The sequence below is a fragment of the Acomys minous genome (assembly GCF_964271855.1).
Source record: "Acomys minous genome assembly, chromosome: 17".
Taxonomy (NCBI): domain Eukaryota; kingdom Metazoa; phylum Chordata; class Mammalia; order Rodentia; family Muridae; genus Acomys; species Acomys minous.
The window spans coordinates 17,047,310-17,066,533 of record NC_140500.1 but is presented as its reverse complement, the minus strand read 5'-3'; the positions used below and the strand labels follow the sequence as shown (position 1 = coordinate 17,066,533).

General features: G+C 36.5%; 1 protein-coding gene across 1 annotated transcript; it reads right to left on the bottom strand.

The window, feature by feature from the left end:
* Nucleotides 1–1,556: 1,556 nt before the first annotated feature.
* LOC311588386 (NKG2-A/NKG2-B type II integral membrane protein-like) lies at nucleotides 1,557–15,226 on the bottom strand. The gene is made up of 8 exons (XM_084765960.1): nucleotides 15,040–15,226; nucleotides 13,727–14,081; nucleotides 13,300–13,401; nucleotides 12,763–12,813; nucleotides 12,108–12,259; nucleotides 10,320–10,420; nucleotides 9,875–10,017; nucleotides 1,557–3,726 (listed from the first exon to the last, which is right to left on the bottom strand). The coding sequence occupies exons 2-7, from the start codon at nucleotides 13,911–13,913 to the stop codon at nucleotides 9,900–9,902; spliced, it is 711 nt and encodes a 236-aa protein (XP_084622086.1). The 5' UTR covers nucleotides 13,914–14,081; nucleotides 15,040–15,226; the 3' UTR covers nucleotides 1,557–3,726; nucleotides 9,875–9,899.
* Nucleotides 15,227–19,224: the final 3,998 nt, after the last annotated feature.

Genomic DNA, 19,224 nt, shown 5'->3' with positions numbered 1-19,224 from the left:
AAAACAAACAGGCGTTTAAGGAATAACAATAAAATAATATAATATAAATCGAAACAACTCAGAATAGGACAAAACAACTGACCAAGAAAAAGAGTAAAAAAAAAAAAAGCACAAGAAATGCGTTTACACACACACACACACACACACACACATACTCACTCACTCACATACAGGAATCTCATAAAAAATCCAAAACCTGAAGCCATAATATATATGCAAAGGACCCATAAGTTAAAAACAAAAACAAAGGCTGACAACATTTGAGACAACGAACCTGCAAAGATACTAAAAGTTAGTTTTGCATTGGCCATCTATAGCTGGCCATAGAGCCTACCTATAAGAATAGGGTTTTTTCCCCCTCAATATGACTCCTTTGGAGAAAATTACTTTTATTTGCAAGTGGCTCTCAGTTGGAGCTAGCCTCTGGGTTAGAAATGGGAACTTGTGTTTCTTTCACCCTCCTGCCCTAGGATTCCTTTTAGTGCCGGTCCATGCAGGCCCTGAGCATGTTGCCACGGTCTCTGTGAGATTTTATGTGCACAAGCCCTGCTCTGTTTCAGACGCCTTGATTCCTTGGTGTCCTCCATCCTCTCTGGCTGTTATACTCTTTCTGTCTCCTTTCTCAGAGTTCCCTGAGGCCTGAGGGGAGGGATTTGATGGAGACATCCCTTTTAGGGCTGAGCGTTCCAAGGTCTCTTATATACACTTTGCATTGTCTAGTTCCTCATCTGTTGCGGAGAGAAGATTCTCTGATGTTGGCTGAGTGTGACACTGATCTGTGGGTATAGCAGAATGTCATTCGTAAGTCATTTTATTGCTGTGTTCCTTGGGCAGAAAGCTGTTTGGCTTTCCCCTAGCTCCTTCACCTACCCATTGCCATGTTCTTGGCCACCAAGCAGCGTTGGCTATGAGTTCCATCTCATGGAGCGGACCTTAATTCCAACCAGACGTTGGTTGGCTCCTTACGCAAGCGTTGTGTCACTACTGTGCCAGCCTATCTTGCAAGCAAGTCACTCTTGCGGCCAAGTCAGTGTCTACCTTTCTCCTTTGGTAGCAAGCAGAGTACTTTCTAGTGTAGTGCACACTACTCCGTAGGGGTGAAGTCCGTACTTAGGCACCACATAAACTTCCCTGTGTTCGCTCAATTGTGTAAATGTTGTCTCCAGCAATAAGACCTTATCCTCGGTGTGTAGAAAGCTGCAACAGCCTTGGCAATGGCTTTGTTTGGTTGGTTGTTTTCATGGGAGAATTCTTAGACTTTAAAAAAAAATGTCTCTGCATCTCTCTGTCTTTTTCTGTTTCATAATGTCTCTCTCTTCTGGAGGATGCCCACATCAAGTACAAACAATATTACAAACATTTTCTTCTCATGTCAACTTTGCATCATTCACACCATTGAAAAATTATGGGAACGTTATCAAACTCATAGTATCATTTTCAACTGAGGTTATTATAATCAATGGATTTTCAACTTCTAAAGACTGGCACACAAACCAGTACAAACTGTTATCAAAAATACTCATATATATTTTTGTTAAAATTCTTGAAGTGCTTATGTTTTATTTCATTTCAAAGTTAAATATTTGTTTAAAATTCCTTTAATGAAAATATGTATGTTTGGTGAGTGAACTATTATTGAATATTATTTAAGTTACACTATGTCAGTATGACAGAAATTGTAATATTAAGTAATACTCATATTATTTAGTTATTTATCCATAATTATAATTGTCTATATTTTTATAGAAATATTTAGTTTTAAATGACAAAAATTCATATATAACTATGTAGTAAAAAAAATAAATTCACTCCTTTGTAACACAGAATTATCTCAACATTTTGAGGTTTGTTTTGTGGCCTTTGTTATGATCCTATTTGGAGATGTTATCTGTCCCTGGGAAGAATGTATATTGCCTATCTGCCAATATTACATCACTAGAACTCTTCCATATTCTTGTGCAAGTTTGTCTTTACTTATTTACAAATATGTCAAATATGTATTTCCTTTTTTACTTCATAGTGTTTATGTTTTTATATTACTGAGACTTTTTTTTTTTTTTACTATTTTTGGTTCATGAATGAAAGACTTCCTATACCCACAACTTGTTTGTGTCAGGTAAGGTGAGAAAATTGATTGTTTTATACATTCTATATCGAGGCAAGTTCTCTGACTGATCCCAAACTCACTGACTTCAGTGCTCTAGCTTCCCAGCTTACTCTGGTGATCCCCAGTCTCAGCATCCTACACTCTGGGATTGCCTGCTTGTGGTCACACCTGTCTAGCATTTATATGGTTGCTAGAGATCCAAACATTGGTCCTCAGCCTTGTCCTCCACCTGTGTTAGCCATTAAGCTAAGCCTATAAAGCAGAGTTCTTATTGGGACAGGAAACCAAACTCTCAAATCAAGTTTTTCTTTTTATACAAATGTGAGAACAGCTATTCTAAGATGTTACCCACTCCTTTGTATAACAACGACAATGACATAACAAAGATTAGACATTTTCTCTCAGTAACAGCATTGATATTTAATAATGACTATGCATCTTTGTGTGTCTATAATCAGGCACCTACAAATTTACAGACTTGTATTCTTGCAGCCTGTTACAAATAAAACTGCACACACACTAATACAAACATGCATGGAAAAAGTCAGGCAATCGTTCCTAAATCTATCTGGATCTAGCTCCGTATGCAGAAAACAAGCAAAAATTCACCCTATATGTGTTCCAAAATTCACTCTTCTGAAACAGAACAATTATTTAAGTCTTGTCATGTGACAACAATAGCAACTTTGAGGCAACTGATACCAAAGGACATCGTATCTTTTAGCATTTCCTTTTAATAGTGTACAAGAACAAATGTTTTCCTAAAATATTTATTTGTGAAGAGTCATTGACTAATTTTCCCCCCTGAAAGTCATGATCAGTTTTGCATAGGCTGAGATCAAGACAAAACAAAACATGTGCAAATATTGGAACTTTGACAATTATTGTGTACTTTGCTGGCTGGGGTTTATTGGGAGTAATGTTCTGCTTCGTAATTACAATAGCTAGAAAAAAAAAGTAACGGGCTCTTAAATAATTAGTATTTCTGCAAATATGAGTTTTAATTTCTTATCTTGAAATATTAGTTCCTATGAGAATATATAATATAATTATTTTATGTGGAAATTTTGTTATAAAAAATGAACCTCTGGAAGGAAAATTTTACAAAATCATAAGGGTTCAAAGCTGACCAAATTTTGGGTGGGAGAGATGTCTCGGCTGTTAAAGGCTGGGCTTACAACTAAAACTGACCAACCTTTGCAATTGTTAATATAACCACAAATAATTATTAATTTAATTAACATCTTAATAAAGGTTTCCAGGTACATATCATTGAGTTACAAAATCACAACACATTGACATAAAAACACTCTGCAGTAGTTCTGTTATTGAACTTTTGACAAATTCAGAATAAGCATTTGGCAGGTTTTTTTTTTACAACATTACATAAATAAAAATATACTAAATGAAAATATATATTAAATGGGTTTTCATGATTATATACAGAGGAATATATACAGAGACTTCCAGCTAGCAGAGTGAAAAATTCCCTTATACTCATCCATAAGCTGTCCTTACAGGTAACAACAGCTGTGTTTGCTACCACAAATGGGGAATTTAGAGAAGGCAGATGGTCCTTTGGATCCCAGCCACAAGTCCATCTGAAGCAAGCAAGAAATCTGTCGGGAGAAATGGAAGCAGTGAGAAAGACAGAGAGAAACAGCTGCTCAGGGGGTGACATGCACTCAGAAAAGGAAGACAAACTGGTACCCAAATGCCACACCCACAAATCTAATTTGCTTTTTGGTATGGACCTTTGCATTTTCGGTAAATATGGGCTTTGTAAAATGCTGGAGATTTTAGCAATACATTTACCGTACCCAACTTGGAGGTCAGGCTTATAGTTCATGTGAAACGAACTATAATGATCCTGTTTCCAACTTCAGCTCACCTCTGACAGTTACAGAGAAAAATGAATACACAGTTGCTCTGAGTCATGGCAATTTTTTCCACTTCCTTCAAGGTGCTGGGAGCACTATGAAGGAGTAATTCCAGACAGACTACTGCTTGTGTAGTCACTGGACTGGAGTGTGGCAGCAGATGCCAGGAATTATGCTTTAGGTAAATGTGCTTAAGAGATGAATGCAGCACGTTTTCCATAAACCAATATAGTATGGGAAGCCTAGGGTCATCCAACTGCACCCTTATGTTGCAGCTGGATCGAAAAATTTAGTTCAAATATCCACAGACCTTTGGATTGCACCTCACTGTAAAAATAAGAATGTTTCAACACATGTCTGGGGACCACGAAACACAATAGATTGGCAAAAACTAAAGGAACGCATTCTAGTTGGATTTTGTTGTTGCTGCTGCTGTGATGGGACATTTTGGACAAAAGCAGCCTAGGAAGGAAAGGATTTATTTCAACATATACTTCCAGGTCACATCCGTGGCTGAGGGAAGCCAGGGCAAGAACTGAAGCAGAAAGCAGACAGGATACTGCTTGCTGATTCCATTTCAAGCCTTCTCATATAGCTCAGGACTATGTGGCTAGCAACAGTGCCACAGACAAAGGGGTGGGCCATCCCACATCAGACATCACTCAGGACAGCCTCGCACAGTAGTTACTACAAAGCTAATTGAGGCAATTCTCCAACTGATACGCCCCTTTCCCAAGTTTACAGTGAAGAAGTAACCAGGACACCTTGCCTACTGGCTTAGGGCTTTACTCCAAGTTACTTGGGAAGCTGAGGCAGAAGTGTCTCAAACCGAGTGACAGCCTGCTCTATGGAAATCCATGCTGGTTCCAGGAATAAAATTATGATAAGTTCTGTCCCTACAACAAATATGTAAAGGAGTGGTCTAGGGTAGAGCCTTTGTCTGGTATGCAACTTTCAGTAATAAAAAATGCTCATAAATAAGAATATCAGTAATATGAAGCAACACTTCACATGAATGTCTTAATTAAAATCTTACATTATTGAGCCTAATGATTAAAATAGGTGTATTAATTTTTCATTCCATAAATAATGATTCAAGTTTTTATTTTGATGTGTGATAATTGCCAAGGCCTGGATGCTATGAGGTAGAAGGATAGTATTTTTTTATCACATGTATAGCAATTATTTCACTATAATGCTTTTATTTAGTGATTATCATTAGTCATTAAAATGAGATTTTATCCTTTATTTCAAATAGTTTTGAGAAGTATTTATTTAAAAAAAAAACAAGTGTTTTGTGTTTGAAACTGTTACATGACATTAGGCTCACCCATAAAGTAGACAATATTAATATCAAGCAAAGGGAAGCCTGTTACCTGTCACTTAAGGGATGTTCATGGCCATGAAACCTGTGGATGACTGAGGTCAAACAAATCTAAGTTTTTATTTCCTAAAATCTACAGAAATAGAATTTAGACCCATAAAGCTGTCAGTATGACCTGTGCAGCCATAGACTATATAAAGACATTCTGTGGCTAAAGATGTGGCTCAGTGGCACAAAGAGCTTGCCCAGCATGTGGGAACAGACAAAACAAACCAAGAGCAATGAAAATACAGTGAATAATGTAACTGTGCTCCCACAATATTATGTAGCTGAAGACACTACAGTGGCTCCAGTTGGCCTATTACACTTTGCCTCATTACATGAGACTGTGTAACAGTGCAATCTAAGAACGTCACTGTCATTAGTTGAGTTGGGAATTACAGAGTTCTCTGCAAACCCAACAGCCAGCAGGGTAATGACCAGAGGGAAACAATAGAAATTTGGCTCAAGATGACTCAAGCTGGTGTTGATTCAAACATCAACAGTCTGACCTTAAGTCGTTTATTTTAGGCATGTTTATGCACAGCACATGTACACAACATGTACATGCCATATACCCCATGGACACAACAGAGTTTAAGACTTGACTATATGGAAAGTCTTTGTATAGTGCAAGTGGCATCTTCCAATAGAAACAGATTCTAATAGATTAAATCAGAAAATAGGCTCAAGACGAGGGTCTGGAAGAGGCTATGGTCTGGCTTTAGGCACACATACTGTGCAAAAGACATCAAGCTGTTAACTGCATCCACTCTCTGCTGTCTGGGTGGAAAACACATTATACATCTTTCTCTTTGAGGAGACAACATTGTGTTTTTAACATTCCTGATATTCTCACTTCTTATCTGTGGACACACACACCTACATGACTTACAAAAATGAGTCTACTTATATTTCTATTAATTATATTTTATTTTTATAAACTAAATATTCCATATATTTATATATTCTATTCATGTTCAGTTTACCAAAACTAAATTTATTTTGTTTATGTATTAATACACTTAAGATTTAAAGCTCTCAAATAATGTAAACCATGCTCTATTCATTAACATTCCTTTTTTTCTTATTTTATGTAGTTATATTTATTACTGATAGAAACATTAATTATAAATTATATGATACTACACATCTTACCTAGAACACATTTTATTATATACAATGATATGGGTTTTCACTCTTTTGGCATGTAATCCTATAAAATCTATGTTCACAAAATAATATAACAAAAAGTTTAAAGCAAAGTGATTTTTATAACAAAAATAGCTAGAATTTATCCCTTTAAGTATATGGAAAATTATTTTTGAAAAAGAGAGTTGCTTTTTTCCAAGTTACCCATATCTAAGAACAGTATGTGAAAATAACTTTCCTTTGGTTATTAGTGAAGCAATGCTGACACCGATAAGTAATTTAGAAGTTAAAAAGAAGTAAATGATATTTTTCTGCAGCAAATTAATTCATTTTTCAGGAATCAGCAAAAATAGGCAGTCACCAGTTGACCAAGACTAAAGTAAACATTTGAAGTTCTCCTAACGATAAACACTTCCTGTAGGTGAGAGCCTTGGACATGCAAAATGAAGAGTAGAAGTAATTACTGGATATTTCTTAAGTAAATGGTGAAATATTGGTGACAAAGTATCAAATTTAAAAGTTTATTATTATCAGGAAGTATATCACAAAATTACAGAAAGAAAATAATGGAATAAAAAGTGAATAAAAATTGAAGGTTGTTGGAAGTTTTTGTTTGTTTGATTTATTGGATTTTAGTGAGTAAATAATTATACTGTAAAATGTGAGACATAAAGAAGATTTAGTGTTGAAGTTAAATTAACAAATTCATGTAATGGGATGTGATCAATGGAAATATTGTGAAAAGACAAGGGATCAGAAAAAATAGTTTATGGGATAGAAGTGTTCAAAATTAAATGAAAATTAGAATAAGTTATACATGCAAGCAACTTAATAAATAATATATCATAGTAATCTAATAATACCTGAAATATAAGCTAAATAATATTTAACTTATGTAACACAGGCTTCTGTTTCAACTTTCTTGTATCAATACAAAACTCAGAACATAAAGAAAGATGAAGACATAAAGAAAGAAGAAACAGAAAGAAAGATGAAAGTAACAAAATAAAAATTAAGCCAATTGTGTGCTATCATAAAAAATTGACAAAAACTGGAGATGAAAAAAAAAGTTTAATAATGACAACTTTTTCATTAAAACCACTAATAATATTTCACTAGTTTTTGTGTACCTAAAGGTAAAGAAATAAACAATAAAACATAGAACTGGAAATCAGAGGTTTAATATCAAATGGACCTAGATACATGAGCACTACACCCACACAGCGGATGAATCAGTGAGGTTAGGGAGACAAGTTGGAGGGTGAACCACACCCGCACAGCAGATGGGTCAGTGAGGTTAGGGAGGCAAGCTGGAGGGTCAACCACACCCGCACAGCGGATGGGTCAGTGAGGTTAGGGAGACAAGCTAGAGGGTCAACCACACCCGCACAGCAGATGGGTCAGTGAGGTTAGGGAGGCAAGCTAGAGGGTCAACCACACCCGCACAGCAGATGGGTCAGTGAGGTTAGGGAGAAAAGCTGGAGGGTCAACCACACCCGCACAGCAGATGGGTCAGTGAGGTTAGGGAGACAAGCTGGAGGGTCAACACAGGCTGTCACTCACATACTTACCTCTGTGTGCACAGAAGGCTCAGGCTCTGAGGTACAATTGGGAAATTTCCCCAGAAATATACTAGTATTTCTAAGCACATTATTAAAAAGTATTTAAAGCCGAACTGTCCACACGGTGGCCACTGTAGCCACAAGTCACACTAGCATAAGACATCCAGGCTGTAGCTATCAAGCTTAAACTTGATTGGAAAGTAAATAAAATGTAAGACACATTGTAAAATAAATTCTTTGGTTTTACTAACCATATCCACAGTCACATGCGAATATGACTGAAAATTCCTTTCAGTTTAATCAAAAAATTCTGATCCTGAAGCATATTTATTAACAATGATTGGACAAATAGGTTATCACTAAGGCTGTTCACAATTAAGAATTATAAGTAAGGCAGCTGTGCTTACAGCTTGCCAGAGGTCTAGGGGAGGGGAATAGGGCAGAAGAGGGAGGGAGGGTGAAAAAATGAAGATACAAACAAAGGGATAACAATCGGGATGTAATATGAATAGATTATAATGCATCAAAAAGAATTATAAGGAAAATATAACAAATTTTACTTCATGAATAACTGATCTCTTCAAAGGCAATATTACAGAAAAAGAGATATTTTAGTACAAACATGTATCATAGGAAGTTAATATCAAAAAAGCCAAACAAGTTGAAATTTGCAGTGAGTAAAGCAAAATGTAGAAAACAATAAACTATATAAAATTATGATCAAAAACAATATTTCAACAGAAAAGGTCAGTAAAGACCTAATCACTTACATTAAAAAAAAAAAGAAAGAAAAATAACTTTGACAAAAAAAAAATGCCTGTAAACCTCTGCTCTCAAGAACCAGAATGGCTGCTGACCATTTGGTATCAGTCTATGCTACGAAGGGAGATATCTTCTCAAAAAAAAAAAAAAAAAAAAAAAAAAAAAAAAAAAAAAAAGGAAAACAAACCAAAAGAAAACAAACAAACAAACAAAGGGCAGTGAGGTGGTTCTCATGTAAAGGTGTTTGCCATCAAACATGCCAACCTGAGTTTGAAACCTGAATCCTACACTGTAGAAGGAGAGAATCCACTTCTGTAGAGTGTCCTCTGACCTCTGTACATGCTCTGTGCACACACATGTGCACACACGCACACACACACTCACACACACTAAAACAAAAGGACATAAATAAATGACATGTGAAAGAGTTTAAAAAACAAAAAGAAACAAAAGACACATGAAATTTATTAAAGGGCCTTGAAAAACCATGAAGAAGGTGTAAATATTTTGTTTCTGTATTTTAAAAAACTTTTCTTTATAAGTTTTCCAGACCTCAGATATAGAACCTTTATTTAAAACATTTCTAAAAACATTTCTATTTATCTATGAAACAAATATATCTTAGGACACATTTGCACACACATATATATATATGTGTGTGTGTGTGTGTGTTTATGTGTGTGTGTGTATGTGTGAAAATGTAGTTAACAAGTGAGTAACCTAAATATACTAAAGAAGCTAAATTTGTAATATATAACTGCTAATTCTACAAAATCCCACTACAGTGCATTGAATAGTAAGCTCAGAATGTAACAATGCTTCTTCACAAAGCCTCCTGGGATATACGTAATCTGTCAAAAATAAATATTGTAAAGAATATCTTGAGGAAAAGATTCAGATACAAAAGTAATCTTTGTACTTTGTGTGTGCTTACTATACTTCAATGATTGCTTTTGAAAAAAAAACTGTCATTAGATCAAATGATATAATTCCCTACAAAATGTACACAATCACAATTCTATTTTCAGGTTATGAGCTGCAACCTTACCTGGCCGACTCCAGGTGCAGGGGTTTCAGTTTGTGAGCTTACACTCACAGAGATATGTGTGTAAAGCTGTACAGTTGTCTGCTGTGAGACCAGATGTTGACAGCATGGCACAGTTATACTCATCATAGGGAACCTCTGGTATCCTGCAATGGTGGAAACACAAATTGTATATACTGCAGGCTAATTGAATGAGCGACTCCTATATGGAAATGCAAAAGAAAGATCTCATGGAAGTCGGCAATGGCGTCTTCGTTAATAGGGTAGTAAGAACTGATTCCTATGAAAGCCAAGTAGCCCATTTCTTCAGATTCCCATGAACAGATCATGAAGGCCAGCATCATTCTGCCTGTCTATAACTCAGCTTCATTTATTGACACAATTCTGAGGTTTTTGTTGTTTGTTGTCCCCCCTCCCCTTGTCTATTACATCATCCGTGAAAACTTACTTCAGTTTGAAATTTGAGTCACTTTTCCAAACCCAGGGTTGTTCTCTCCTCTTCCGAAAGACTCCAGTCCATGAGACCAGTGAGAGGGATTGCAGAAAGTCCTACCATAGAAACAGAGAACTTTCATCAATATGAAGTATTTTATTATTTTAAAAATATATTCTGTCATAGTGTGGTTATTGTCCAATACAAATCAAGTTATTGATGTTGAGAAAACTTTATATATTGCCAAGCAGTTACATACGTGTGTAATTTTTTATCTAGGATTAACTTTTAAATGTTTATAATTAGAAGTTGTATTTTTATAATAGTAAGGTTTTGGTGATCAATTTATGTAACTTAATAGGTACTCATGCTAACAATATAAATATAGCAAGGATTCAAACAAATTTGTATACAAATTTCTGAATGCTGTACTCAAATCAACTTTTCTACTAGTCCTCAAAGTTCAGTTTTAGGAGGAAGTCCATGGATTGCTATGGAAGAACTGAGTGAGGCAGTAATCAATGATTTTCTTTTCTGTGTACTGCATTATCTTTAACTAGCTGAGCCCCTATGCCATCTACCACTGTAGGGTTGGATTACTGATAAGGTAGCGTTAATGTTTCTCTCGGCTACTGTGATAAATAATGGGAAACTTATAAAGTAATAATAAAAGGCAAAAGCAAGAAACGGCCTGGAACAAGAAGCTGAGAGGGCTTGACACCTTTAGGTGAGGGACATTAGAATGGCAAGCATCCTGTCTCCCTTGTCCAAGGGAAGGGAATGACCTTACACCTCTCACCTAGGACCCAAGCAACAATAGGTGGATGCTGTGACATCTCTCTTTCTTTGTGTGTAAAAGAGTTTAGGTAAGAGTATTGGGCAATGCTGAAAGCACCTAATGAGTGACTGACCATACAAAGGGCTTCTCCTACCTGCTGAAGGACACTGGGGTGGAAGTTAGAGTAGGGCACCCCGTGAGTACAGAGGTCATGTAAAATGCCTCTGTCCTTGAGAGTGTATCACTCATGGCTCCCATCCAGAGGCACCAGCTTACATTACACAGCAATGAAAAATTAGCAAACTGCAGATGGTTACAGTAAAAGGACCAACGATTTGCTATAAGACCATGAAAGAATTATAGCAGTGCTTCTCAACCTTCCTAATGCATTGACCCTTTAATACAGTCCCTCATGCTGAGGGGATCCCAAACCGTAACTTTCTACCTCATAACTGGAGTTTTGCTACTGTTATAGACACAATGTAAATATCTGATGTTTCCCATGCTTTGAGTTGACTCCTGTGAAAGGGTCATGTTAGCCTCCAGGCTGTCAACTACAGGTTGACAGCTGCTGAGTTACAGGATATCTACGTAGTGGTGCATACGTATGTCTGAGCCTGTCTTATGAAACTCAGAGGAATGTGTAGGTAATTACTACAAAAGCGAAACCTGATGAGAGCACAGGGGAAAGACATGGAGGAAAGAGAAATGTCTGCCTAGTGACCCGACTACAATCACCTCTAGTCGGTCACTCTCTGATCAGTATTAACTACTGTACATGCATAGATTATTTATATGGTACAATTAAATGGCAAATTTAATTTCAGACTAAATGCACTTGTACAAGAATGGCTTTCACGACAAAAAAAAAAAAACAACTGGAAATAAATATTCACTGCCAGTACATAAATACAAACACAGCTTTGTAAAGTAAGTAAAACATGTAAAGGATATAAGTAGGCTCTACAAATGTCACCTTGACAGGGAGAAAGGTCAAGAAATGATTGACATGCTGCAGCTCTTACCTGCTCCTCTTCACTATCTATGTAAAGCAGATTACAGTTTTTGGATATGCAGGACACCAAACTGTCATTCCAAGATTTTTTCTCTACACCAGTGTAATAACAGTTGTGGGAATATGATATCGACTCCTTCGGACAACAGCCGCAAGGGTGTGCTGAAGAGAGATTGTGCTTTATTATCTAGAAGCAACACGAACTTAATAGTGAAAATTAATATGTATTCATAGCTTTGAAAATTCACATAAAATATATATCTACACAGCCTAGAGGCTAATAAACATGGATCAAATGTATACTCAAACACACAAAGAAAAGAGTCACCATTTGGCCCTCTGTTTATGTGTCTATCCAAAGCAAATAAACAAATTTTTTTTCAAAGTCACAGAGCTTAAGGTCTATTCTAAAAGAGTGAATTCATTTCAATTTTATTAGAGTTCATCAGTAGGAAAATTAAGCCAATTATTTAAATTTTGTATGATTTTATTTGAATATTTCTTATTGTGGGACAAAAAAGGTTATCATTCTTAATGTCTGTTTAGAGCACATATCACTCTAATTTCTAGATTATTTTCTACATAGAAACCTGTGGTCATCTTTGCATGGTCAGACATAAAACATAATGAGTAGAAACATCGAAACTATGAGAAGAAGGACTTGCCTCTGTGGGTTGTAGTCAAGGATGTGTTGATCTGCTCCTTTGCTTCAGTATCTGAAGAGTTAAAATAATTCTTATGAAAATTAACATCAAAAATACTTGTAACAATTTTGGAGTCTTAGTCTGAAATTGATGTACAATTTTTAATTAGGTTTCTGTGGAATATAATTTAAGTCACCAAAATATAAATAACGCAGGAAAAACTTTGGCAAGTACTTCAATGAAAGCCCAAATTTCATCATTTTTACAGTGTAACCTCTGACAAAATCACTTTTAGAACATTTTTCACATCTCAGTAAAGAGTCTCCAAGGTCTTAAACTATGTGTTTGAGTTATAAAATCATTGATAAAATCAAAAGTAAATTTTTGTTCAGTTCTTCTGGTAGTCATAATATAAACAAAGTCACAATAAGCATCCTACATTTAATTCAAATAAATACTTTAAACTAAAAGCTACTGTTCTTGGTGTGAGGTCTTGAAAGGCATTTCCAGTCATTAAAGTGGAAAGTTCCTTTATAATCTTTTTTAAAACATGCGTACATGGTGTGATAACTGTACTAACTACAACCACAGCAACCATTAAGGCAAAGCCGATGATGCCCAGGGTCCCAGCGATGAGTTTTTCTGGAGGACATGGAAAGCCTGCAGAGAGAAATGCAAGGTAAGGGTGGCTGTACACACGGTTTATATACACAAACCTCACATACACACTGAGTCAAACAGACAAACTCCAGCTCCAGCGCTCCTCCATGCAGACACTGTATGCAGTATCATTTCACTTTTCGTGGACAGAATGATCCACAAATTTTTTTTGCCACAGAAAGACATCCATGCTCATAAATTATAAAAACATGGGTCAAGTTAGAGCTCTGATCCTCACAAGGAGGCCATTTCCACCGCTGCCCACACCCCTTCATGCCCTTGGAATCCTGGTGTCCTTAGCTTGAGGGCCAATTCAGCATCTCACCTTTGCAGCAGCAGTCCCTGCAGATGGCGGGATGCTCTGGAGAAGCTTTTTGAAAGCTGAATTCTGCATAAGTGATTTCCTGCTCCACTACTGAAATGGAACTGGGAGTGCCCCTTGGTTTCCGTTGGTGGTCCCTGGGGTTCTTTGCCACATTCAGTTCTGCGTAGGTGACTCCTTCATTAATCATCTCTGCAGTAGAGTGATGCCAAGGTCTGTGCTACCACAGTGTTTCACAGAAAGGTAACACACATTCTGATGAAGCCAAAATGGGTGGAGTTTGGAACATCAAAGCTCATTTTGCAGTTGGAACTTTTAATCTAAGTTACTTTTTTCTCTTGGATACGGAGTATATATTCTATGATAAAACAATAACAAGAACAACAACAGTAATAATGATAATAAATAATAATAATAATAATAATAATAATAATAATAATAATAATAATAATAATAATAATGTTTTAAAAGGTAACCCTCTTTTTACAGGACAATAATTTAGTGAGAAATAAAAATGCTTATAAAGAAAAAAATGTTTTACAAATTACATTTAGTTTTTATAGTACTAGCACCGTGAAATGTTTAACGCTTACAAAAATGATGCTAACAGTGTAAGGAAAAAGAGCGTTGAATTAATTTCTTTAGTTTAAATTTTTATTGTTTAGAGGATTTTACATTATTTCCATGCCTCTCTCTTCCCTTCCAACCTGTCTCGTGGCCTCCACTCTCTCTCGAATTCATGACCTCCTCTTTAATTATTGTTGTTACATATTTATGTGTGCATGCACACACAACAATCTGACGAACTTTATAATACTCTGAAATCCAATAACGAGTAAGACCTTAGTACTCTACATGGGTAGGAAGGCGGACACACATATATGCATATAAGACTTGCATATTACTTTTAATAGCTAATATATCTATTTAAATGATTTGCATGTTATTAAATTTGTTTTATTTGGAATAACTGAGGAGTTCAGAGAGTCACTAAAAATGTAAACATATTGCAAATTCTAGAAAATGTTATGTCAAAAATATTGCATAAGATGATATTGGAAGTACTTCAAAATTATTTTTAATACACATTTTATTTAAAGAAATAATTAACTAACATGTGAAACCATAACATGAAAGAAAGGTTCATAGTAGAATGCTTTTGGTTCAATCTTCCCCTAAAGAGTCTAAGGCTATCAAAGTCAGTGTCATTTAGGTTACATCAAATACAATTGTAATAACTCAACATAATTGGATAATTCAATCAATTAGCCCTGGAATCAGTGAGACCTAGAATTAATTCTGGCTTTAAAACTTACATGTGAACTTTGAGATGTGTGCATCTGAACTGAGCCTCAGTTGCTCCAATGTAGTATTTGCAAAGTCTCCTCACCAACTGGACAAGCTCCCTCTATTGCCAGAAAGCCAGGCCTCCTGCAGTGAGGTGTGGTGCTCACAGGAGGCCTGTGGGAGCCGAGAACCAAAAGGGAGAGTCAGTGCAAAGATCTAGGACAGCAGTGACTGTTCACATTGGCGGCTGCCCCATGATGCTCAGACTGAGTCAGAAGTGGAAAAGGAGATTTCTCACTAATGCGTCACTGAAGGTTCAACAGGAAATTCTCATACGTGCCTGATTTTGAAATCAGTTTTTCTCATCACACCTTCACAGTATAGAATACTTTGGGCTCCCGTGGAAGGGACAAAGTGGTCTCTCAGTGTGCTGTGCAATGTGGTCTTTTCCAACTGTTTCCCTATCACTGTTTTGTATGTGTAAGATAAAGCCGTCAGCACAGGGAGACTGGCCATGCGTGGAGTTAATTGTCTTCTATAGTAGTCATAAACATTATCCTGTCAGCGGAGAACAGATTTTTAAGCCTTGATTTTACACAAAAACACTGTTTCTTTTTCCTTCCTTTCCTTATTCCCTATTTCTCTCTCCCCCCTCTTTCCTAATTTTACTAGAGCTTCAGCCTAAGGCTGCTCATGCCAAGTGTATGCAACATTATAACACACACACATACATACATTACATTACAGCATTACAGCAAACACTATAAATATATAATATTATAGCATACAATATATTCAATACTATGCAACATTATAACACAATTTGTATATATATGTGTTATATATGTGTGTGTGTGTTGAGATATATTATATCTCAAATCTTAATTATATCATGATGGAAAAAATATAAATTCATTGAAGTGTTACCAATACATAAATATACAACACTACCTGTTACTGATTTTTCAGAGCAGTGATGCTATTTTCAGTTTCTTATGGCTGGCCAAAAAAAAAAAAACCACAGTCACACACCCATCTTCTCAAAGTCATGTGTTTGTGTTTGAGATATTACAGTTCATAATTTAATTTTATGTGTATAGTTGATTTTTTTCATGTATGTCTGGGTTAGCATGTGCATGCCTAGTGTCCTTGGAGGCCACAAAAAGGACTGCAGGTACAGAAGATTGTATACTGTCGTGTGAGCGCTGGGAACTGAACCTGGATCCTTTGGAGGAGCATCCAGTGCTCTTAACCTCTGAGATATATCCCCAGCATTGCTATATTTTATTTCATATTTAAAAATAATTATTTCTGGGATTCTTTTGACAAAAACAAATATAGACTGAATAGATAAAGCATTAATAATTTTTAAGCTGTGTCAATTTACCAGAAATTTTAAGTAACCATTATTTGTTCATTCATCTTCTTCTTTTATCATAGCTGTTTATATTTTAATAGAAATGTCTTGCTTTAAATAACAAAATCCAAGTCAAACTATGTAGGGAGGTAGGCTGAATTTAAAATGCTTACCTTGGAGATGGGAACAGATTGTGGGGGTGTTTAAAGGTGGTCCCCGACTCATATCCCTTGACAAAAATGATAGTTTTTCCCATTCATCCTCAGGAAAAGGGACATTTGTGGGGGATTTGAGATTCGGATGGGACTTCACAACATTCCTATAAAACTTGATTTCACACACAGGTCCTTTGAAAGTGAAGACACATTCAGGTGGCAGTTTGGTTAAATGTCGTCTTTGTTCCAGCATCAGAAATGACTTCATCCCCCTAAAAGCCCCACTACAATTCTGTTAGGAACTGTTGCCAAAGCTGCCTGCACTGAGATTTCAGCTTCTGGTTCACATCACTCTTACACCCAAAGGGACCACTTGTCAGACTTGTCCACGTGCATCCCCAGAGCAGGCTTGATGACCTGAGTCCCACAAAAGATATTTAACTGGCTAAGCACTGTGCATAGGCTGGTAATCCTGGCACTTGGAAGGCAAAAAACCAGAAAGCTAACCCCGAGTTTCAATGACCTTGCTGATTTGAATAAGTGTGTGCTATGGCTTGTGTTAGGACAGGGCCGCCAGTATAAAATGTTCAAACAGAGAATTTTGGGAAGGCAATTGTGTCGTGGAGCTTTATTTTGATGATGGAATCATTGCAATTACCACGAAACTAGATACATTTCCTTGAGAACAAGTTATAACAATGTGAATGTAGTGTTCTTGTCTTGCCCTCTTACTTGTGCTGTCACCATAAGGCTAGTCATTTCTATACACCAACAGGCAACAGGTATGGCATGTGGCTCAGGGTAGAAGACAAACAATTGGTAACACCACCCCAGTAACCAGAACCACAAGGGAGAAAAAAAATCAAAACACACCCTCTTTCCTTTATGAGTTACCTATCCTCAGTGACAGTGACGACAGTGACAGAGAGGAGATAAGAGGCTAATCTCAGCTCAGCCCCTCACAGTTGCAGCTTGGAAGCATTACTGTACTCCCAGGAACCCAGAAGACATACTCAGTCTATGACCTGCTAGACAGAATCCCACTGTGGTTCATGAAATCTTCCTATAATGCAGCTCCAGCTACTCTGGGCTATTATCTGACAGCTAGTCTGCACAGACAGGAACTCACCAATGACACAACTGTCCATGACTCCAAAGACAGTTATAAGGAAAATGACATTTACTGCAGAGCATGGAAAGGAGTCTGATAACTCAATTATATTGGGGCCATCAACAATGCTGGGCTATCTCTGGGGACTCAGCACTTGACACAATAGAAGGTCAAGAACTCCAAAAGAATTACACCTTTTCACACAACTGGCAAAGGACTTAGTATATGCACACCTAAGGTATATTATCATCTCAGCATCAGCAAATTAGCATGTCAAAAAGTCATGAACACGAACATAGTATATATCTCTTTAATACAAATATCACCCAGTTTTAAAAATTTTAAATACTGTGAGGCATATTAACAAAATGAAGAACAAAAAGCAGAAGATAATATTATCAATAGATGCTGAAAGAACTTTTGATGAATTTCAGTATTTTCATGATAAATTAGTCAATAAGTTATGTGCAGGAAGAATATACCTTGGTATGACTTAGCATCATATTCAACAGAGAAGGTATGTTTATTCCCTCACTTCGAGAACAGACAACGGTACTCACTCTTATAATCTCCACTTGGCAAAGTAGTATAGGTCTCAGACAAAGCATTTAGACAAGAGAAATAAATGAAAAATGTCACTATCAGGAGGGTTGAAATAAAATCAGCTGTTTTTCATGCTTGACATGGAAGCCTAAACACATAAACAAAAAGCTTAGGGGGAAATAAATAAATTCAGTAAAAAGTGTAGTGGTTGAAAAAAATTCAGTAACATTTTAGTTTAGAAATGAAAAACTGAAAAAGAAGTATTATTAACTATAACATGAAAAAGAAAAAGGTAACATAGTGTTATCAGTTATGAATATTAGTGTTAAAATGATGAGGTTGGAAATAGTAGAAAATAAGAGAGGGTTCATGGATAGATGTGAGATAAATAGGCAAGAGGAAAGACAGAGCTGTCAAACAAAAAACAAACAAACAAAAACCCAACCAACCAACCAAACAAACAAATAAAAACAAAAACCAAGTCTCCACAGGCTCCATGAAGGCCCGTGCCCCCCACCTCCTGCTAAACCAAGGAACACACTGATGACATTTTTGAAGGGCTAGAAAGATGGTTCAGCAGTTAAGAGCACCGGATACATTTCCAGAGGACACCAGTTCAATTCCCAGTATAAATATGACAGATCAAAACCTCCTGTCACTTCAGTTGCAGGAGGGAAGATATCTGATGCTATCTTTAAGCCTCCAAAGGCACTTTGCACATACAGTATGTAGACAAAACATGCACCTCAAACAAGTCAGATAAAAACAAACAAACAAATAAACAGTACAAATAAAAAAACATTACTGCCCATTTCCCTTAGTGAGCAGTGTGAAAGTTAGCCTTAATTGTCCACTTGACACAATGTAGAATCTCCTGAAAGGGACACTTGGTGAGGAATTGTCTGTACCGTGTTTGTCTGAGGGCCTACCAGTGAGACATTCTCTTCATTGTGCTAATTGAGGTAGAAAGGGAGTGTGAGAGCCCTGGGCCCTGGACTGAGTGGGAAGTAGAAAGCTACTGAGCACCATTATGCATGCATTAATATAT